Source organism: Corvus cornix, chromosome 2, assembly GCF_000738735.6.
Source record: "Corvus cornix cornix isolate S_Up_H32 chromosome 2, ASM73873v5, whole genome shotgun sequence".
NCBI lineage: Eukaryota > Metazoa > Chordata > Aves > Passeriformes > Corvidae > Corvus > Corvus cornix.
In genome coordinates this window covers 56867649-56891914 of record NC_046333.1, presented here as the reverse complement: position 1 = coordinate 56891914, position 24266 = coordinate 56867649, and the positions used below count along the sequence as shown (strand labels likewise).

The following is a 24266-nucleotide window of genomic DNA, read 5'->3' as shown; positions in this document are numbered from 1 at the left end:
ATGCATATGACCTGGATGTGCGCACCTAAGGATCCTTAAAATAAATACCAAAGTAAAATCCCTTTTCCCCTTCTAACCGTGTATGACTCTTGATTTTAAGACCAGGAAAAGGCATCAACCATGGGTATGAAGAGAATGATGAGTTTACTTGTGCTGCAAATGGTACCAAAACAGTGTTGGGATAAATTTAACTTTGCAATGCAGACAGCTACTAAAATATTGTTTATTTACACAAAGTAAGGTTGGAAAAAATCACATATTAAAAAGGTTTCCTGGCAAGACTTCATTGTATTTTGCCTCTGTGGGGAAAGGAAGTTAAGAACAGTTGGGCCCTCTACTGTTTCAAGTACCTCATTTTTCATCCTTGACAGAGCTAAAGCACAAATATTAGTTGAGCTTGATTTTTTTTTTTTTATGAATGTGTGTTATTAAAATTTTGTGGGAATGTTTTGCTTCCTTCATCCATTCTGGCACATTACCTCAAGGTTTTAGAAGACAGCTTCATCATAAATCACTTCTTGTGCTCAAAGTGGTTCTATTACCCACATATAATGGAATGATGATACTCTGCCTGACGCCTGAGTAGGGCTTTGTTGAGCCTCATCTGTTCTTGCTGCTTCTTTTTTCACCTTAAAGAATAAGCCTCAATAACTTCCATTTTTTCACAAAACAGCATCATTTTCTGTACAGCAAGAACAAGTTTATGGGGTTGGTGAAGAGGCCCATTCTTTTTGTGTTGCTGTTGTGTCCCAACCCTGTCATCTGTGTAGCAGGTATTTCCTAAGACCCTTGAAAGAATTTAATACCTTCCTTTTTTCTTTTTTTTGGTTAAGACCATTCTTAGGTCATTCACAAAATAACTTGCAAAATAAATACTCTGATCACTTTTTTTCTAACCAGCCTTGTTTTCTCTTAAATCCGTAATTCTGATTCAATTTCCTGAATGAAAGCAGATCACGTTAAAAATATTCTTTCGCACATTACCATTGTGCATATAAAATGGTGGCTGTTAAATTTCTTTTTCCTTTTGCCATGTATTGTCATTGCAAGGATTTTTTCATGACTTTGGTAGCATTTACACATAAGGAAAAAAAAATTACCACCTGTTTTACGCATAAAATTGAGAATAAGAATTTGTAAGTCTTATTTTGTCTGTAAAGAATTATGTGTTCTTGTTAAACACTTCTGTTCTGAAGAGGAATCATACAAATTATGTGTTCTGTATGCTTAATCTGTTGCATTACATTTTCTGTATGCTTAATCTATTTCACTGGTATTTCATTTCTTACCAGTGTGGGAATAATGACGGGATATTTTGATGACAGCTGACTGAAAAAAACACAGAAAGTTTGCTATGTAAGAAAAATAATTTTTACTAATATATGGTTTTCAGGTTCTGAACAAGGCCTTTATTGCTTTCCACATGGGAAGAGACTGCCTAGATTACACAACCTTAGTTCAGTTGCTTTAACTTTGAATTGGCATGGATTCCTGGTTTAGGAACTATATATAATTTTTGCCATTCATTTAATGAAGTAAGGCTTCAATATTCTAAATCTCAAGGACAATGAATAGGCACGTGGTCTTTACTCTTCATGAATACAAACAAATATATTGTTGCCATCTTAGCTGATAGACATTGTTTTTTTACTGAAAAATGAGGTGAGTTTTTCACTGCAACTGTGAACCCTGGATCTTCCACAACATTCCCAAGGGTAAAATGTGTTCAGCCCCAATCTTAACAAACCTGTAAGTGCATTACACAAATTAATAGATTTACAGGCCCTTATGGAAACTGAGCTGCGAAAGCAAACCTCTAAACTCCTGATGTGAAGAAATGAACGAAATGACTGGTATCGAGGCAATTCCATTTCTGACTCTGTCTTTGGGATATTAAAGTTGACACTCAGCTGTCACCATTGTGCCCAGCAGGGAGTCAAAGGAGGCCTCACTGCAGTTGTCAGTCAGCAGGCTCTGAGTCAGCACGCATAATACACAAATTGTTGCTGAATTTTTTTTCTAACCTGTTATACTAAAACCAAATGCTAAGTTGAAGGATGAAGTTCATCCTTTGGTCTTCACTGCTACATGCACTTTGTGCTGGCTGACATTATCAGGTCATAATACAGAACTTTCCCAGATTATGAAAGGTGCAGTTCAGAAATACCTGACTCTACTCCACAGGAGGGGAATGTGGCTGTAGGTGGATCATCTGGAGAAATGGCTTAGCACCAGGACAGACTGTGAGAGGAAAGATCACATAAGCTTCCCATCTTCCAGAGCAGAAACTCCGTGTTCAGAGGTGGCTCTGAGAGTGATGGAGCTGCTGTAGAAAAACCATGGAACTCACACTGCTTCTCAAAAGCCAAATCTACAGCGGTAATGTACTTTCCTCTAATGAAGCAGAAAAGAACACGTAGGCTTTTGACTAAGTTGAAAACTTCATTCGATAGATATGTTTTGGAAGAATAGAGCAGATTTTTGTTGAAAAACCAAACACCTGAAACATCCAAATCTCGTGCAACAGAAAGAGATTGCTGATTTGGAAATGGGTCTGCAATGCTTATTCTCTTTCTCTTTTGATTAAGTTCAGTTCCTCAAACAGCTGTAGTCTCTCATGGTACATCACAGCCAAGGATTCACTAAATGCAGTATGTTTTATCCAACAAAAAGGAAGACTGGAAAAGAAATCTTGAATATCCTTAAAAGGAAAAATAAAATAAGAAAAAATTTTTGCATCCAGCTTACAACTTTTCCCATTTAAAATTGCAGAGCATTTTTCAACAAACCCCTCTTTTTTTAAAGGAAAAAAATGCATTCTCCTGACAATTTTTTTTTTACTAAACTTTCTTTGTTCATCAAGTTGACTTAACATTAAAAAATTTTAAAATTCTGCATATTACTTGGCCTGATTTCCATAATTCTTGTCTAAGGAAAGGCAGCTCATTTGCATTCTGGTCTTGTCTTTCATTCTGCTCTGAATAATACCACAGGCTGCAGGGTCTTTGTCTTGTTGAAGTCCAAACTGTCGCCTTTCTTGAGGATCATCAGCTCTAACAAGGGTTAAAGTGTTACATCAGTTATATGCAGCTTTATATATTCAAAACTTGTCCTGTAAAGGGAAATGCTTTTCTTTATTAGTTATGCCAGCAATTGGGAAAGAGCTGGTAGGAAAGATTTGCACTGCTGCTCGTCTAATATATGGCAGTAACGTGGGATGTTTTTGCAATTGAAGCAGAACACAGGACAACATGACTAATTGTGTTGGTAGAGTGGTGCAAAGCTCACTGTAAACTAATTATTCCCTTCTACACCAGGGAATGATGAATCTTTGCAAAACCAGATGCTAACCCCAAAATTTTTCTTGTATTAAAAAAGTAAGGCAATGCAGTAGCTCTTGATGCATTTTTGTTGCATTTCCTAGGAAATCCTTCTACATCATGCTTGTGTATGGAGACTTGTACCGCGGGTTCTCTTTTTATAGCTTTTTGCCAAACCCTCATGATATCAACTGGCAGTATAGGTATTTGACCCTCAGTACCCTGATGTATCTAAAATCTGTTATTTTTATATAAATTGACTTTGCACCCTACAAATGAATTTAGAATCTGATCCCAATTTTTAATAGCAAGTTTCAAATGAGTACATCATTTTATCTCCCTTGTCAGAGAATAAAAGAGCCCAGAGTGTTGTCTGCAGTGTGGAACAGCAGAACCCCAGTAGATTTTTGAGTTCTCTTTGCAGAAACTATTACCACCCTGGTGCCTGGAAAACATGAAAATCATTCCAAATTTGAGAATTGTAGATTATTCTTGTAATTAGTAATTCAATTTAAAGAAAATAGGATATTAAACCATGAAAGCTGAATACTTACCTTGCTGAGAAACAAATTATCAGTAGAGAAAGCAAACAAGTTAGTCTTATTTTTTCAAATAATTCTCCATGCTAAATAAAAGGTTGTTTCCAGTATTAAGCTGGGGCTTGATTGCCATGACAGCAGCGGCTATTTTTATGGTTTTGGAACATGAAATGGAAAGAAAAAGTGTGATAATATAGAGGAGGCAGAACTCCAGGTGGCATGCTTGGGATGAGAAGTGGTGGACCATGAAAGTTGGGGCTAGGAGGTCACCTGTACAATAACAGCTCCTGGTGTTCAGCTGTTGTCTGGGTCTGGGTAATCAGTCTTCACTGCTAAGTGACAGTGTGTTCCAGTAAAACCAGAAGACTGTTGAGTTCTCCCTTTCTCTTCAGTTCCCTTTTCCATGTTGGTGCCTTAACTTTCTCTTGTAAGTTGCAAAGCAAGGCAGATTCTTCTCCACTGTAGTGTTATGTGAACTCCACTTTGCTTTGTTTATAGCAGGTGTCAAAACTCCTTGTTTTGGATTGCTTAATCCCACTTATCAAAATGGGATTGGTTGCTGCTTAGGAGAATCACTTACAAGGTGATGTTTACAAATCTCTTTATGTTGACTTACCTGTGAGCAGTGACTGCTTCATCTTATCCAAAACCACAGTTGTTTCACTGTTGCCCTTTTCTCCTTGTTTTTTGGTTGTCACATATTGTGAATTTCTGTATTGGGTATGCTAAAATTGTGTGGAAGAAGGATGATCTTTACAGCGTTTGTACCATGAATTAAAATAAAGTGTTTGGATCCTTGCCTGAAGGATCCTTACCAAGTGCCTCTACCTTAAAAATGGTTGGCATTTAGATGACAGGAAACCTACAGTTGTTTTCAGCCTGACTGCTACTCTTGAGAGGAGGTATAAATACTGTAGGTGGTTTGAGTGCTCCAATGCACAGAACTTGCTTGTAGCTGGCTCATAGACACTGTGGCAGCAGATGTACTAGAATATTATTAAAGAAATGGATTGGAAAACTAGTGAAACAAGAAGTAGTGAGTCAATTATGGTTCCTTTAAAAAGTGAAAATTACATATTTTGTTAGCTGGTTTTAATTTTCATCTGTACAGTTCCTTAGCTGCCTCTGTCTCATCTAAAATAAAAGGCAAATAAGAACATACTTTTAGAGGAATGTGGCTATTTCTTTTAATATTCAGAAAAAATATTCATAACCAATATATCTTATTTAATAAGAGCATATTCCTTTTATTCACTAAGAGGGGTTGCGAAGTTGAGAACCGTATTTCTAAATTTAAATTGATGCAAGAATCTCTGTTTTTGATCCACGGGCTCCCTCTCCTGGTCTGGGAGGTGCTTGGCAACAGGAGCTTGATTAATGCAGAAGGTAAGTGGAAGTTATTTGCAAATTGATTTTGTGACATAGGGTCAACGGTGTCTCCGAACTTCCTCAACGTTTAATGACAGAATTGTGCTCTCTCTAATAGCAATAATGAGATGAACATGGGTGTTGTGATGAATCAGGCTTGCAGGGCCAGGTTTATCTTTTTTAAGTGCCAATTAAGACATATCACAAGGACAGGAAACAATGTGCTACAAACAATATTTACGAATAAAATCGGTAAATTTGCACATCAAAATAAATATGTGAACGTATACTCTCTAGTTGCACTGATACTGTCACCTTTGTCACCTTGATGCTGTTTTCACCTGCTACTGATCTTACTGCATCCAAGTTGGACCATTTGCCTGTTGTATTTGGTTGTGGAGAAAAATATCTTTGTATTAATATTCTTAGATTAGAAACACATTGTAACATATTGTTAACTGCTAAACAAATTTGAGGCCTTATAAAGCAAACCTCATAGTAAAAAAACTCTATCTATTTTAGAGGTCACTTACTTTTGCCTCAAGTTTCTAAGCTTATTTCTAAATTTAATTAAATAAATTTCTGGCAGAGTTGAAGAAAAATATTTTTGTTTTACCTTGCCAGTCTTGCTTCTAAGATTTTTTTTCACCTTGAATTTATCACCATGAACAAATGTTTTCATAGCTTAAGAAACGAAACAAGTATTCTAGAGTGGTGTCCTTCCTTTAATGCTCCTAATTTGCATGTATTTTGAAGCAGTCACAATTAAAATAAATCTCTTCAGTTCCAAATGGTTTGGAGTAGATGTTGTTTTTCACATTTTTTGGACTAAAGATTTTCACACTAACTTTGGGCTTGCTTCATGCTGATGTAAGTGAGCACAGAACATCACAGGGACTCAAGATATGCAGCTCCAAAAGATTTATTCAGATGATCTGCAGTGCAGATAGGGGCAGGGCTGGGAGGGGCTTTCTTACATTGATGACAATGCAAAACAAGCACCAGACTAATGTGAATTACTTTTACTTTAAAATATCAACCTTTTATTCCAGGGCCTGAACTTATAACAAATATTCAAGAGTCCCTAGCATTTGCATGCATGTTAGAAATCGAGTGTAAATTTTTGAAAAGAAAGATCCTGCTAGTGAAATATCAAATTCCACAGTTCATTCAGAAATGTAATTCTAGAGCTGTTAATTTAAGTGTTCCTCTTGACTTTACTTAAAGCAAGTCTTGACAGTTACGTGTTATGAAGCAAAAGCAGATTTGGGAGAACTACTTATAGCAGTTGTCTCAATTTAACTACTATTTGTGCCAAGGACTTGGAGAGTGAACTTTTCAGGCATGCAGAGACTATAAGATGCATGTGAGAAGTGTAAATACTTTGCTGCTGTAAGTTGGTCTGACCTACATTACAAGGAGGACAGTTGAAGTGAATAGAAACAAAACGTAATGCACAAGTCAATAAAATTCATCTCTCCTAAGAATTTACTAATTTTATGTACACTTTAGAATAACAACTGTTTGCTGTGCATTCTTGTTCATGCCACACTCTTGATCATCCTCTTCACCATCTGTGTAAATCTCATATCCTGGCATCTATTTGTTATCTGTTTATCTTATTTAAATTTATAGGGATTGAAGTTATTTCTGAGCTAAATGATCTACCCTCTGTAACACCAGTGCTCTCAGATAGCTTGATACTTGTCAATGGAAAGTAGGTTTAACATCCATTGGTTAAATAGGCAGCGTGACAAGAGCACAGCACTCCCATCTGGTTTACTGACTCCACTGGTACCTTGGAACTGTTGTAATCATTTAACCTTTTGTACCTTCTCCTTCTCCCTATCCCCCAATTAAGAAGCGTATTTGATGTTTAGATTGTGCTTTCTACAGTGCTATGACTTGTTAAGTCTTTTCCATTAAAGCAATGTGTTTTCTAAATTTTTTTGTGTACAGGTGCTTGGAACACCAAATGAAGATACGTGGCCTGGAGTCCACTCTTTACCCCATTTCAAACCAGGTGGGTTGAAGTACCAAGTTCCTCCACATTCCTTCTCTGGAAATGCACGACAGAGATAATTACATCCCTGACCACAAATGATCAAAATGACCTGGTGTGCATGAACCATAATGCACTTCTGCCAGCTGCTTACTTTTTATTGTGCTCAGGGTGGGGGGTTTTCTTCTGTTTAATTTCTTTGCTTTCTTTTTCATTTTTTTCTGTTTGTTACAGTATGAGTCCTGACCTGCTTGCATTCCTCTGCCGCTGAATATTGTACCTTTCAGACTGGTAGTATGCTGATTCTCTAGCCAGGATTACTTTTCCAGCAGTGCACACCAAACTTTGATTAATACTAAAGGAAACTAAAGAGTAAAGACATTGTGAAAGCTGAAGTTACTAGTAGATCATCTGTTAGTATCTTCTGCAAAGGTTCAATTTTTTAATGTGTTGTATTTGAAGTTGTCATACTCTATAACCATCCTTGAAAAACTGTTTCACCATCTGATACCTTTTTGTGAGTGGGAGCAGGTTGTCCGCTAGAGACTAGAAGGATGTGGTCAGCTTCATTATGCTATATATGTGTGCATGTTTATATATGTAATATATATAGTCCTGTGAACTTCTGAGTTGGGATCTTAGAAATGAGGTTTTTTAAACCTGGCAAAGCAGGTGAATGAGTAGGCAGGAGATGAGGCAGAGGAGTCATAAAGGACAAAGAGATCTAGATAGCTCTCAAAATAAGAGAGGGAGAGAAACAAATATATTGTGGGGCTTGCCCTGATAGAGACACAGAGCCTTGAGAAACAGGAATGCAGACAGCTTTCTTGCACATTGCTTTTTAGTCTCTGTCCTACTGCTGACTTACTGCTGCATAGTGAAATCACACTCCAGTGCTCTCTAGTGAATTAGTAGAAACATCCTTAACAGTCTTTCACTGAAACACTAAATATACTACAGTGTTCTTCCCTTAAACAGTGTGTCAATAAGTTTACAAGCTTTTGTGTTTCTCATTCTTGATACTGATTGAAAGGTGAGCATATATAGAAATCCTTACAGAAAATATACTGGTCTGTAAAAGCAGTCCAAAAACATTGGTTTTAGCAAGAATAGTAAAGAAAAGAAGAAAGCCTGAAGGTGTCAGTGACTGTTCTTTGGTTTGGTTTGTTTTTATTCTTCTGTGAGATACAGGAAAATTTTGAACAGTAGATGGCAGCCAAGAAATTTCCCGGTTTCACTTTTTGGTTCCAAGTGTGTCAAGGGATGTGGGTTTATTACCGCAGAAGAACATCAGGAAATAAATCCACTGTAGGCACTTCATTAAATCTTGTTTTTATATAGGCATTGTGTTAGAATTGCTCTTATTTTTTCCACCCCAGACTATGGATTTTTCTAGCTATGAATACATAATATTTATACAAATGCAGAGTGGGGACAGGAGGAAAGGTGACTCTAAGACAGAAAATGGTCACTCAGTATTTTCACCATTTCTGCACGGCCTTTGTTCTCTCAGATCCTTTCCACATCTGTGAAGTATGTAAATTTGTAAGTCAGAGTAATTACTATTCTTGCTGGCAATCATTTAATCTTTTTAGGGCCTGTTAATGCAAAACGCTGAGCTCCTTAATTCCCTTGCACTGTGGAGGTCTGGGAGCACTCAAAAAATAAAATCCCTGTCTGTACACATACCGCGTTGTGCACTCCCTTTCTACCACCCTATATCCTTGATGACCTTGGTAAAAGGATTTTTTGTTTGTTTTATGGTTCCTCATTTGCTGTTTTTAGAAATAACAGCAATAGAAAGCATCATCTAACTGGACAACCAAAACTGGCTTACATACCCCAAAACTGAGTAATTGGATTTTATGCTGGTAAAGTGTGGAGTTGTTAGAGCAGCAAAACACAACCCTCTGGGATCATTCTGGGGTACCAGCATCTAAGGAATGCTCTGCACAAAATGCTCTGACCTATGGGCTGGGCTGGAATGAATACTATTTGCTCAGGCCATTAGGGTCATTGGAGATGTTTGATCAAGGATACCAGGTTCTCTGTTGCTTCTTAAAAATGTGCTTTCCTTCGTGCTGTTCTGTGCACAAAAGCTTTCTGGCTATGGCAAGACTGCTGCATCATCTTCCACAGATGCTCAACCAGCCATGCTCCCCTCCCTGATGGTCTGAAATTGCTGTTATACTCTAGCTTTCCTGACTGTCTTAGGAGCAAAAATGAAAGTTGAAGCTTTAATAATACATTTGACAGTTGGACTCAATGGTCCTTGTGGGTCCCTTCCAACACAGAATATTCTGTGATTCTGTGAAGATGACTTAATCTGTTCCTTTTCTTAGCAAAAGAATGTAGGAAAAATCCTGAAATGTCTTGCCAAACCTGAACCAATTCCATTATTTGTGAGGATATGTTAAATTACTGTGTTTAAACAGTGATATGGGGTTAAGTAACTCCTGTGCTTTGCATGTGTTTGTAAATTTGAAAACTCATAGTTGCTAACAGGAAGTGTGATAAATTGAGAAGTGCAGAGAGCACTGGTGGTGAGGATGTCAATGCTCACTCAGGCAAGGCTTTGATTCTATAAACTTGAGTTGTGTAAGCATTAAACAAAAGCATTTGAACAGAAAGTATCAGTGATAAATGGTTACTATAGTTTAAAAATGCTGAGCACATTAAATACCTGTGGATTTGGGAAGACTATTGAGAGTCGAAACAGAATTTCATTGTATTTCTTGTTTGCATACAGACTTCAATAACTAATTTTCACACTGTGATTTGATAGGGCACAGTCTTGTGCTGCAGAGAGATAATCACAGTTTTCTAGGAGAAACATGTCTGAAAAACATGGTATTAGTGTCGTCTCTACTACAGTGGCCAAGGGTCTTGATTATTATGGAAAGCAGCCAGTGCTTTAATAACTATGATCTCTGACATCTTAATATGTAGGAACATTTCTGAGCCTGAATAAGAAATATGTTCCTAAGACTAGTTGTGGGTGGCTCTAGGTCATTTAACCTAACCTAGGTGATTTTAACAGCTTATAATAGTGAAAAGAAAATCATCATAGTTTTGTTTCCCATTTAAAAAGTCAGAAAACAACTTGTATTTTATCTGCCTGCTTTGAGATTACTTTCTGTCTTACAAATGCTCCAAGTACTATTTAAGATATTTAAAGCTAAAAGTTGGCCTGGTCTTTGAGCTTTCTCTGTGCCTCAGCCTCCATTCTCTCAGTTTGTATTTGCACCTGTGCACACAGACACACATACACACTTGTCCTGCTTAGTGAGTTACTTAAGGATAATCTAAATAATGCATTTGAGAGTCCTGAAATACTTCAGGAGTATTTCAGTAACTTTGGTTTACCTCTGTGATTCCCTTTGAAGCTGTTATGGATGCTATAATCTTGAGAGGGTCTTCCTGTACTCAGGTATTACCAATGAAACCCAGCCATTCTGGATCTGTGAAAGTAAATTATCTGCCCTCAAATAGGAAAACATAGTTTGAGGGAATTGTGAAAAAGTGCTAGTTGCTGATTCAATAAAATCTTGCTATTTCATCCACAAGAGAAGCCCCACGTTACAGGCTATTGGACAGAAACACTTTAAATGATGAACATCACCCCCTAGATCTTGGAGAATATGTTTGCACTATTTACTCTTTTGTTGCAATACTTTAGGAAGTATGTAGATTTGCTGAGCTAAAACAGATTCAAACACCAATCATATCACTGGACCTGTATCTCCAGGAATGAAATTAAAGTAAACCTTAACTATGTCTTATCTGTATGAGTAGAGGTGAAGCAGTATTCCAAAAAAAAGCTGCTTCCTTGCCAGTCTTGTGTCCAAGTGTTCCTGAATTTTTGTGCATTATGCTCTTCATTGTTATTAAATCTCCCACTTTTCTTAGTCTGGAGTCCTATCAACTTTCCCCCTCCAGCCATTTCTCCTTGATAAAGAATCCTGTCCAAATAATTGAGCAAGATAAGCCTTTGGATATATATCTACGCTTAAGTTTTCACTTTTCTGACATTCTCAGCTAGTGTTTGGGACTGATGCTGTGTAACCTCTATCCTGGGAAGTTAAATAGAATTTTATCAGGAAGTACTGTCAGTGAGTAAAGTGGGAGAAGGTAAGATATGGTCACAATAGAAGATAAATGAACTGACCGTGGCAATGAAGAGACAGTAATGGTCAAGGAGAGAAAGAACCTTGTGAGTAAAGTGGAGAAAACATGAGAATGCTTTGTAATGTTCATTGTGCATCATTTTCTTTACAATACTCTAAGTGAAAGAAAGTTAAATATTTAATCTTGGGCTGATGGTGTAGAAGCCTGAACCACACAATGTTCCACAGACGATCAGATACGATAGAGAGTAATACACCTGAAAAGGAGCCTATATGAGACAATGGAAGCATCTGCTGAGCACTGATTTTTAAAAGAGAATCCCTAAAGCCAGGATGAAAAGAGGTAAGAGAAAGAGTCTCTCCTTAAGGAGAAAGCAGAACACAAAAAGAAACAGTGAGAAAAAGCATTCATAGGAAATACTGCATAACATGGATTTTGCCAGGCACTGACGGGTACTTCGTGGATTTTTAAAAAATCATGAGTCTATGATGGACAAAACCTCTGCAGAGCTGGTGTTCTAACTCAGGAATTCTCCTTTGCTTCCCAGGTGATCCATAAATATAGATTTGATTTAGAAATATGATCTGCCTACATGAATCTTAACAGCTGATTGACAGATTTTTTTTCAAAAGATTAGGTCTTCATTTGGAGTAGGGCTGGACTGGGGGACTGAACTCCTTTGGCACAAACACATGAACATACTGTGTATGAGAACATATGGCTTTTCAAACTTTCATAGCAGCTTTTCCTACAGAATTTCTCCAAAGCCTGTCAACATTTTGTTACATGCTAAATCAATATCTTGTTTGTTTACATCTACACTGGTGCCAGGGAATATTCCCCGGCGATGTGGGAGCCTCTAAACTGTTAGAGCAGCCTCTGGTATGCCTTCAGCTCATGACAATTAGCACTTACAAATAATTAATTCCTGGGCATTAGGAAGCTTACTTAGGGTTAGGAAGTTAGTGTGGGCCAGGGACTGTTCCCTGTAAGAAGTTCCCATCTCCTGTGTTGGAGGAAGGAAATGGGAGGTGCTGGAGCAGTGCTACAGGACAGTGATGGTGTCCCGGCCAAACAAAAGTCTCAAGCTCATTTAAATTACTGGTATAGATGTAGTCTTTGAGAATTTGAGTACTTGAAGAAAGGAGAGCTATTTGTAAAGGAGAATAAATTTTTAATTTCTCCCCTTCTTTTTCTAAAACTAAACTGTATAATTTAGTGTTTCTTCAATCTGTGGCATCCACAACCCAAGGGAAGCAGAGTTGTCAGTGTTTTCACCATTCTTTAAACAAAATTACATTAAGCTGAAAAGTTAAAGTAACTTATTATATGTGCAGGGGAGGCAGGGTGAGCTCTGCTAAAAGGTGGAACCATTTAATGTAGAACTCCAGTGCTTCAGACAATGCTGGGTATTAAAATTACATTTTCTACTCATGCTCAGGAGGGAGTCTAGAAAACAGCAGCTATTCTTCCTCTTTACACAACCTGTGCTTTTCCAAAGCAAATGGAAGGGAGAAGAGGGGACGGGATGGAGGGGGGGAGTTGCAATTTTTCTCAAGATGTTTGGCAGACAAAACTCCAAAGTCTAGCTCATTTGATAAAACTCTGATTGTGACTGAACTTTTAAAAACTCTAATTGCACATTAGTGCTGCAAATATTATAGTACTTGAGAATTTACTTGTCATCATGGACGCTTGTCTTTATATAGTTAGCTAACATAACTTGAATAATTTTAGCATTTAATCTTTTCTAAAAATTGTATATGTCTTATATCACAATACAGTGTTAGTCACGTTAGACTTTTAAATTAAATGTAAAGAAAACCCTTTCAAAGATAACATGAATTAGACTTTTCAAAATATTAATTATGGTGATGTTTAAATATTTGCATTTAAGCTAATCACATTTGGTTTTAAATAGAGAAGAACATTAATCAAGGAATGCATATTAGCCATCATGTTTTGATTAACAACATAAAAAATGCCTTGAAGTCAAACTGCATTTTAAGTTCTTTGGTTTAGACTAGAAGCTGATTATCAATACTGTTAAAAAGAAGCTAAAAATCAAAATGTATTCTGCCTCTAATTCCTTCTGTAGCTTTTCTTGCCTATCTTAGGTCCTTTCAAAGCAAACGTGGCAAAGGTATAACAGTTCGTGTGTTTTTCTGACTGATAAAAGAGGAAAGATCCCTCATCTTGTTTTATGTCACTTAAAATGCAAGTGCTTATTTTTTCAATTCTCACAGCAGACCAGTATTCCTGCAGTGGTCTGCTAATAAGCTCACTAGTGAGTTCTGCTGAAACTCGCTTCTGTTTGAACCTGCCCTTGATGCAGGGCTGTCAGATGGAGCATGTTTATCAGGTAGATAATGATGTTTGCAGTGCAGAACATGTAGGTATATGTGTGGGCACACAAGTGTGTATGCATATATAGCAGTGTTGCTGTAGAGTGGCTGTCTAAAGGAAAAAAGAAAAAAAAAGAAAGAAAAGAGGAAAAAAAAAAGAAAGAAAAGAGAAAGAAAAAGAAAGGAAAGGAAAAAGGAAAGGAAAGGAAAAAGAGAGAAAGAGAAAGAAAGAAAGAAAAAGAAATACTGTTGTTTCTAAGACCACTTAATACTGCTGAGTGTAATGGATGAGCTTTCTGGCCAGGCTTTTTCCTTTTTTCCCTAGGCCTTCAAACTGGCTAGGATTTGGCAGCAGTTGTTTTAAGAACATAATTTTTTTGATGCATCCAGTTTGTGAAATCGACTAGCTCAAGAAATTTTCTTCCTCTCTTCCTCTGGTTCCATTTTGCAGTTGTTATTACAATAGCCTTGTTGATGCTGCTGTTCGTGGGGCAGAGTCCTAAAAACTTCCTTGGCAAATGAGGCATTGATTAAGCTGTGCTGTAAGGTCTGAAGCAAAGAGCAGCTCAGATCCTTGTACTGCCAGAAGAACGTTTGAGTAACTGCTCCACTCCCCATCTCTGAGCGGGCTATGTGTAATGCCCAGCAGAACAGTGAGTCTTGGTTCTGAGGCTGGGCTTCTGAGGGTGTGGAAGTGACATGGTAGCCTAGTCTTTTTGGATACTCTTGGGACATTCTGAGAATAAAAATTACAGGAAGATCTTGCTACACCTTTCCAGTAACAAATATGAACACTATAGGCTAGCTCTTATTTATGAAGTCCTATACAGGCATCTCTTTACACTGCATTTGATTATGGAGATGCCACTTAGTCAAGATTTGGCTAACTTGGCCTTCTAAGAAGCAAATGGTGAACACTCTAAGGTGCTGTGGGATTTGAACAAAACTAAAAATCTCTTCCTTCTTTTGTTTCACATAAGCAAAAATTCACCTTTCACTAGGTGAAATACAGCATCCATGGGAAAAGCCAGCTCTGTAACAGTAAGACATAGATGCTAGTGAGACTTATGACTGCATATTTGGGATAAAAATGCAGATGATCAAATTTTGTTTCGTGAATTTGTTCCTGAAAGATTTGCAAATGTTGAAGTGTTTGCACCAAGGAAATTAAAATCACACTTTTTACTTTAAATTTCAAATATGCTTACTGTGTTGGTCTTTCAGAGTTTTTATTCAAAATAAACACATATAACAATAATAATCTAAAAATATTTGAACTCTAGTATATATACCTACAATTTGAACTATAAAAATTCAAAATACATCTGAGATCAAATCCTGCTCTGTAAACATACAGTTATTCATGTTTCTTTAATCTCAGCCTGATGAGAGTGAGCAGCTGCCTCAGCAAGATGGTGCACCTTGTGTTCGTGAGAGTGGTTTGCATGTGCTGGAGGATGGCTGTGTGGGTGGGTGATCATGTGAGTGTCTGCATGAAATCCTCACATGTGCATGGTTGCTTTTCAGTTCTGAGGGAGAGGTACTAAGCTTTTGCTTCACAGGGTTTCTTCCACAAGGTTGGACTGCGATTCAGATTGCCAGTACTGCTGCCTCTAAGCATGTCAGGCAAAGATTTCTTTATCTCATATACAGCCTTATATTACTGTTCTTTATGAACAAATCAGTGGGAGCTTCTGAAAAACAAATACCAAAGCTATATGCTTGAAAGTATCATAATGATATACGGAAAAGACTCCACTACTGGAATAAGTAGTGAAGTAGGTATGTTTATTCCAGCACTGGGACGCGTGGGGGATAATTCCTCCAAAGCCATGCGTGCCGACAGCTGCATTCAGCTTGGTGTATATCGGGTTACAAGTTCCATATTCATTAAGGTTCCCAACACGCCTATACATATTCATTGCCTGGCCCTGCCTAGCTTCGCTTCATATTACAGTGAGCCCAAAAGTCATTGACATCCGCGTTGTGCTTGCGCAGTGTCGTCTGGTGGTAGTGGGCAGGGGTCTCTGGGATGAAGTAAGGGTCTTCCTCAGATGAAGTAAAGAGTCTTCTTCCTTCTGAACTTTTCACCTTGCTTCCCTTCACATGCTCTTTGTGTCCCTGGCCCAAGTCCAAACTTCAAGGCTGGTTTAGGTTAGTTTTAGGTTCAAAAACAGGATCTTTGGTCAAGATTCTTTCCCTTTATCAATAGTCTTCTATCTTCTCATCCTGCTTTGGTAGGCACAGTAAGTGTTGAGCAAGCTGTGTGCATTGTTTTTAACAGCTTTTTAGCAAATCATTTAACTTGTGCTTTTCCCGCCCTCCCCGATTCAATAAAATGTAATTTTGTGCAGTTGGTCACAGTCAGATACGTATAGCTTTAGATTTGGTTTTGTTATGTCCATCGAGCAGTAAAGGACAGAGGCATTCATACAGGTGTATGGGGAATTATAAGGTAGAATTGGGTTGTGAGCTGTAAAACCTGCCTGCCAAGGCACATGGCAGAACAAAGGAGCACATGGCAGCACACAGAGGCTTGTCTCCACGGGACCCTGGGGGGAGAAGGTGTCACACAGCAGACCCCAACCAAGAGGAGCCTGCCGGGAGCTGACAGATGAGTGAACAGTGAGTGATCACCCCATAGAAGGAAGTGTGTTGCTAATGTGGCAACACGGGATAGGTCACGCCATATAAGGAAATACTGTGCCTTAGGAAAGTGTATAAAACCAACTCACTCCTTTGAATAAACAATTCAGATTCCCTGCCGGTCTGAGTCCGAGGTTCAATCGCCGACACAGGTGTGTGACAGTCATTCATTCTGAAAAGTGACTCAGAAGCAAACTTGGGGATGTAATTGTGAAACTGAATTCCGGTTTTGTGATTAATTGGACACAAGGAGGAGATGCTCATATAAAAGCTGGGAGGTTAAGTTACCTCTCTTTTTGCCTATGTTGGGACTACAAGTTTGGTGGTTTTAGGTATGTAATATTGTGGTTTCACAGTTTAGGACTTGAGAAACTGCACCATGGTGGAGGAGCTCAAGGACAAGATTATTGTAGCTTCTCTGTTCCGACAACTCTGAAATCAAAATCAGCTGGTTTCACTGCTTCCTTATTCTCTAAAGGACGAATTCAGGAAAATATTATGAGCTGGTATGTACATGAGGCTGGGCTTAATTAACAAAATAGTCACATCTAATTACCTTGTCCATGAAAGTTAGTAAGACTCTGGTTGGAGCCATGACCATAAAATTATGTAGAAAAATGTGAGCTGTATTTTATCAATGTGTGGTTTCTTTCTGTATAAAGCATGTAAATTGAGGAGCCTCTACTCTGCTTGGAGTAGAGAGGAAAGAGTTGATACCAATAGTTAGGAGAAGCATGGTTTGCAGTCACACAGCATATTCCATAGAGTTTGAAATTAAGGACCATGGACTAACATTTGCCTCTCTATAGACAGGGTTTTGTCCTCTCCATGCCTTCCCCCCAATTTTCCCTCTCCCTGCCTGATAAATATGATGTATAAGGTACTTACTTAAAAAGATGTTTAGACTGGAACCGTAGACGGCAAAGGAAGATACCTTTGAGAAGTTTGTTCTGCTCATGTGTGTCCCTTATAGCAGCATTGACATAACTGGTTCCAGTTTATCATTTTTTCAGTAAAAATTCATCTGGCATAGCAATAGTTTTTCAGGTTTTTTGCAGAACTGGAACAGATCTTTGGGCATTAAAGCTTTAAGGCAATTTGGCCAAGTGGATGACTCTGGGGCTTTCCTCCCACAGTAAAAATAGCTTAAATTGATTAAAGTAAACATCTGATAGTCTGGTTAAGAAAATATTTTGTATATGATACTTCTCAAATGTTTTAAGTGGATGTAGCTCTGTTGAAGTCAGTGTTGCTGTGCCAGTTTGAACCAGCTCAGTATCTGACCAAAACATATTGCAGAATGACAGTGAAAATCAAAATCTGTCTCTCTCTAGATCTAGGTTACCTTTTCAGCAATGCTTCAAGTTGGTTCAATTCTCTTTCCACCCAGATTTTTCTGCACCAAAATAGATTAATGTGCAAATTTGAAGTTTATTAGCTGAACTCCCATGTGTATCTCAGACATGTTGCTACACAGCACTGCCTAGCTGCATTTTGTTTTTCAGTCCTTTGTCATAAATGAATTGACAGTGTTATGGTTGGACAATTTACTTAAAGAGTATAGAAAGTCTTTATTTTTTTTGCTGTTTTAATGGGTAAGTATCTGTTAGCATACATGTTTTTAATTCCCATTTGCAAACTAAAATTGAAGGGTTGTAGTCATGTAGCTTCCAGTTTCCAGTATACTTGGCACACATATGTAAAAGGGAGTGATCTCATTTTTTTAACTGCAACAGTATGGTTAAAGCAACAAAGCTTGTAAATGTGAAGTGGCCTGCAGACACAGTTTGCAGGTCTACTGATTATGAGTAACTTCCAGTAGTGAAGTTAATGAGATTTGAAGCTTCTGCATTTGTCTTTTTAGTTAAAGGGGGGGAAAAAAAAGTATAAGAAAGAAAATCAAAGCATCCACATTGATGCTAGGATTTTGCTTCTGCCTTGGTTTTGGCATCTTTAGAACTGACTGTGTATGAAGTATACATGACAGCTTTAGAAATGATACAAGCAAGTGTACAAATACAGGAATTTGAACACAACTCTTTCAAAGTTACATTTACAGCTGTTTTCTACAGTGAGATGCATGCATATCTGTGTGCATATATATAAAAATTACTATTGTGACTGTTCAGTGGGTCTGTTAAATGTCATGCACATGGGTGGAGAGGAAGCAATTTTTTTTTTTTTTTTTTTTAGATTTTATGGAGTATTTTTTAAGTTCAGAACTTCTTCACAGCAACTAATGCAATCACTTTAGGGTAGTTGGCCATGGTGTGTACCAGTCTACATGGCAGGATTTCTGTGCAACAAGTCCCCATGGAAAATATTGTATTCTCCAGCTGAACTGCGTTTGTTGGTACCTGGGACACACTTAGCTCCTGTTCAAAAGGCTAATGAAGGACTGGCCCTTCATTTCTTCAGCAGCTTACACTTCCTTTTTCAACTAGAGTCCTACTGCAGGTCAAGCATATTCTTGGATATGAGAGGGAAAGTAGTTCTATCTGAACTGAAGAACTTAATGTTTGAGTAAATAAGCTGTCATTGCACTTGTTACTTCTGCTCATTATTTATCTGTAGTTTTTAGAAAATAGACTCTTATGTGGCCATCATGTCACAGAGACCCACACTTACTCTTATGCTTCCTGAGAAGCATAAAAATATCACAGTGAGGCTGTAGAGAATTGTATTTATTTATTGTATTACTAGATTTCAGGCTTCTTTTTTCCCCCTAGCAGTCAAAAACTGCTTTAGAAATAATTGTAAAACTTTCTATTTCTGGTGATGCCACAGTAAATGAGCTTTAGGTCATGCTGATTTGGTTTGATTTGGTTTAACAATTTGGGGGCTTTTTTTGGTTTTGGTGTTTTGTTTTGTCTTTCCCTCTGTTTATATGGCAATTGCTTGTAGGTAAGTTTTCTTTCCTTGTCTTAGGACTTGAGCTGCAGGAGATACATAGAAATGATGAAATTTTGAAAATTGACAGTAAAGAAATATTTTAAAAAAATAAATCCTGGGTTTAGTGAAGTAACTGAATATACCTCTCTTTCTTACAGAACGGTTTACACAGTATGGCCCTAAAAATCTTAGACAAGCATGGAATAAGTAAGTATTTTTTTTTAATTGCACTTTTGACTCTTCAAGGGTATGCTGAAGTTATCATATCAAACTTAGAATGGCTCTATTCTTTTCAAATAAGCCAGACTTGAATTGCCCGTTACTTGTAAATAGGAAGAAACTGCATAGCATTGTATTTTCTTCTTGGGGGTGTTAGTTGGCAAGTGTATTGAGCTCATGGAGGAATGCAGTGTTATTGCTTTGGGCCATCAGTTTTGAATCTTGTTTTCTCTGTTCATCTATAAAATTAGGAAACTTTTAAATAATATGTTTCTAATCCACTGTTGAGTGTTGTTTCTACATAATCATTGCCTGTTGCCAGGTCATTGCTGTGAGCTGCTGACCATACTGTTGTAATCTTAATTATCATGAATGAAAAAGTCAATGTAAATTCACCACACCTTTTTTTTTTTTCCTTTCAATGTTTCCTGAATTTGTTCACATTTACATCAGATGGACATTGATATAAAAGTATTATGCTCAAAGTCCAGAAAGGTTACCTGATGAGTATTCAGATTGAATACCACATTACTGGCATTATTCTAAGTAATCATCTGTGTAAAGTTTGCTAGAAGATTTCTTAACACATGTAGAATCTTTGTAGACAGGATATTTGGACTGCACTGTCTTGAACAATTAATAGCTTTTATATTTTGAAGAAAGCATACAGAGTTTGAGCTGGATGATTGCAGCTATGTCAATAACTTGTCTTGCCAGAAAAACTGTTAGAATTTTTCTCCACTCTCTTTTGACCAAAAATTTTGCAACAAGGCTAAGCCTTTGCTGCACCAGCATTGTTGTTTTCTTTCTGGTACTAATTCAAAATTTTATTTTTGCTACTAACTGGCTGTCTTGTTGGGAGTTTACCAGGGAGTTCAAGAGATAAACCAGCAGGAGGCTGTAACATCTCCAAGTTCACCACTGAAATTGAAGATACAAAATGTTTTCATGAAGAAACTTCCTTGTTGTAACGGAAGAAAGTTATTGATAGAGTAGAAATCCAAATGCTTTTTCAATATCTTAATTTATTAGCAATGAAGTGTGTCTACAACAGCAAAATCCATAGCATGGTCACTTTTCAAAAATGTGATTAGGTTTATATTCACTTTGCTGTTCTACTACCTTTTTCTCTATCTGCTCCTCCCCAAACCCATTTGGTCCAGTGTTTTCATTAAAAAACCAAGCCAACAGCTTTTGAAATTGTGGTTCACTGAAGGAGGAATCTCTTAATGTAGCAGGATTGTTGTTAAAATTAGGTGTTAGTTGTCCTTTGAGTCAAAACCTGTACTTCTATAGTGCCAGGCATCTTCCATGATGACCCTGTAGCTCACTTTGCAGTACTTCTGGGTCCTCCTTGGTTAGCAGTAACTTCCCCATTCCTGCAATGAGAAATAAAGCAGGCACCAGTTCAGGCCTCCACAAAGGTTGTGTCACCAGCCTGCATTAACTGACTTTCAACAGCTTTTAGAAAAGTTCCTGGCTTGTCCAGTTCAATCTAGGAGCCTAATTTGGTGGCTTTCATGGATGAGTCCATCTCCTGTTTACTGCAGAGGGAACAACAGGAAGATTAGCGCCACTTATAAATATCTTTCTGTAAATATCTCTTTTGTAAACATCTCAGACTATTTTGCCAATTGTGATCCTTGCCTCTTAAAATATTTGACTCTACCTCAATCTTACTGCTTGGAATACAATTCAATTTCCTGAAAGTCACCGCTTTCCTTTTAAAAATTAAGTCACTATAATTGTCTGTATTCTGTCCTTTTACAATGAAAAAAATTGCAAATTGATTTTTTTCTTTAAAAATAGTTAATGGAATCCAAAAGCTTGGAAGAAGCAATTATATTACAACATAGGCAATTAGATCTGGATTGGGAAAGAAGGACAAGGAAACTAATATTGATTTGAATATGTTTGCTTGGAGGCATATATTTGCCTAAGTAATGTGAATAGATACTGGCATGCTATTCCATCCATCCTGCAGGCCTGGACTGAAGTTTTTTTTCTGTATTTTAACAGCAGTTAGACTATTAAAATACAGCAGTTATGTATTAATAAGTACAATAATTGGTTTGAATTTGAAAAAGTTGCTATCTTGTATTTCCTTCGAGACCATTGCATGAAATTTCTCTTTTCATAAAACACACAAAAAAAGAACAAAACCCAGTTTGCTTAAAACAGCCTCAGTCTCTGAGATTTCATAATTGACACAAGTTCTGATCACATCACAGGCTGACTCAAATAAGACCAGAGCTTTTTAAATTCTATGAAACCTCTTCAAAAATATTTATACATTTTCAATGCTCTGTGCACAAAGGATTTGCAATTTTTCAGCATAAATGGATTGAAAGACCGAAAGCAATGACAATACATAGAGTTCAGTGCTTCATGTGTGTATTTCTACTATAATAGGAAATATTCAGTGCCTCAAAATTATGTATCATTTACATTTGAAATGTAAAGGGCTTTCTCTTTTTCCAGTGTAAATCTTTATCTGTGTGCTGTATTAGAGCGCTGTTTGCTTGCACAGCTGTAGTTAAGGATGTATAAACATTTCCATTACAGACGTCATATTCCCAGGGGTTTATAATCCAGCTGTAAAACTTAACACATGGATAGACTAATTCATTCTACAAATTTTCTTTCTTTCTTATCATGTTTCAAAAAGCAGCAATCTCCAGTCTTAAATTAAAAAACCTTTTTAACTTCCTGATTTAATTTGTGGAAGATTTTTGGTGACACAAAATATGTCACATACATAATTGTTTTAAGGGCAATGAACATGATACCTGAGATGGGGAGAAAATGTATAGCCTTTTGTTTTTAAATATGCATTGGTTTTGGTACAGATCTACTTCCTCTCAGCATCTTAGTAGCCTTGAAAGATATTCCTTAAAGAGCAGTGTTTATGGTCTTGTAAGGATTTACATGTAAGCTTAAACATCTCTTGAGGTGAAGTCCCATTACTGCATTTTATAGGGGAGGAATTGCGTTACAAAAAAAAATAACAAATTCTTACACAGAAACTGTACAACAGTGACATTGAACTTCATGCTCCCAGATTGGAAGAGAACACCTTTAATTTTCTAAACACAATGAAGTTTCACTATCTCCTGTTTCATCTCTCAGGCACAGGCTGATCCTTTAACTTGTTTATATTTATGTCTTGAGGTCATGGCATGTAAGGGTGAGAATATGGGTTTAGAAGCCTTCAAAGAGGCTTTTACCTCAAAATGTACATTGTAATGCAATTTATGTAAGGGAAGCTTAGCAGAAGGAAGAATAATACTCTTCCAATATCTACAGAGACAGCTTCATGTCTGTAAGGCAAAAGGAAGAGATGCAGAAAACTCCAACCCCAAACCTTCCAAAAAGTCACAGGTAGTATTTTGAGGGCAAAATAATTGCACCTGACCAACATCAGCTTCCATGAGATGATTTTAAAGGCAGAGCAAGACAATGGAACAATATTGGATACAAGTCAATTGCTCTTTAATTCCTGGTCTAACTGCAAATTAATTAAAAGCATGGAATTTAACAGCAATTACAAAGTGAAACCCAGCAGGATCATTATATAAGTCGGATCCCTAAAACTCTTAAAATAGAATTGTTTAACATTAGAGGCTACTTTTGGGAAGTGTTTGAGGGGAATAATATAACTTCCACTTACAGTGAATTAAGTTCTTTGGAGACTTCAGCACTGAATTTCTTCACTGGTTGTCAAACTACCTAAAGAGAGTATTTACTAGGTAAGATAGAATCTATAGATTTTGTAGTAATGCTTATAAAGTTAAGAAACAAAACTTGCATTGATGTTTGCTTCTAGTGCGAAGTTTCACCTACATAGCATGACATAACATACTGTGGAATGCAATTATAAAATACTGGTCTAAAAAGAACTAAGATGTGGTAATCTGATCTTCCTATAGAGTTCATAATGAATTATATTTTCACCTTTTTTCCTGAACTTTTCTGTTCAATTATCTCTACACAATAAAAACCAAGAACAGCTCTGCCTTCAGAATGCAATGCAACCGCTTTCAATTTGCAAAAGCTTCTCCACAATAATAAACCCTTACAGAAGAATAACAAAAGAGAACTAATTATCTTTGTGTATATTTGGTAGGATATAAAAAGCTTTTTCAGATCCTTCTGCCATAATGGGCTGTATTGTGCGAAATTAGGTTGGAAAGAAAAGGTGCAGTTGAAAACAAATTCTACTCTGCATAAATAGGACTACTACTTCGTAATTCCCCAGAATGGCTGTATTTATTATATAAATAACACTTTATTCTCACAGCCAGTCCCACTGCTGAGGATTTCTTCCTTTAACAAGATGGCCTCTGTACTTGAGACCTCCCTTTCTGAGGCCAGGGTGTTTAAAAGTTGCATTCCAGGATGGACTGACCTATTTTGGGATTGTTATTCAGTGAAAACTTCCAGAAGAAAGCAAAGTGAAAGGAGACAAGTCCACGTACCTTGAGTCTGTATTTTGTTTCAAGCATGGCACAGACTATGGAATTGCTTAGATCTGAGACTTGGGAATCATTTTTGGTTTGGGATTCTGTTGTTTGGGTTTTTCAGAAAATCTTTGCCTTAGTTGGGTTTTGATTAAAGAAAAAGCACTCTTCTAATTGTCACATCTATCTCTTCACCTCCCGTCCCTACACCAGCATTGCTCATTGTAACATGGTCTGTAGTACCACTGAAGGAAAACTCAAGCTCTTCAGCACAACAGAAACAAAAAGCTTTAGTGTTGTCGTTGTGGAAACCTTTCTGATGGACAAACCCAAGAACCAATAAGGAT

At 37.2% G+C, this 24266-nt stretch overlaps 1 protein-coding gene across 5 annotated transcripts in view; it reads left to right on the top strand.

The window, feature by feature from the left end:
- CDK14 (cyclin dependent kinase 14) overlaps positions 1-24266 on the top strand; it is a 319768-nt gene that overhangs the window by 210446 nt on the left and 85056 nt on the right. For all 5 annotated transcript variants that reach the window (XM_010399183.3, XM_010399186.3, XM_010399187.4 and 2 more), the window contains 2 exons: positions 7187-7250; positions 19399-19447. In XM_010399183.3, coding sequence (XP_010397485.1) covers positions 7187-7250; positions 19399-19447 — 113 coding nt within the window. The remainder of the gene's footprint in view (positions 1-7186; positions 7251-19398; positions 19448-24266) is intronic.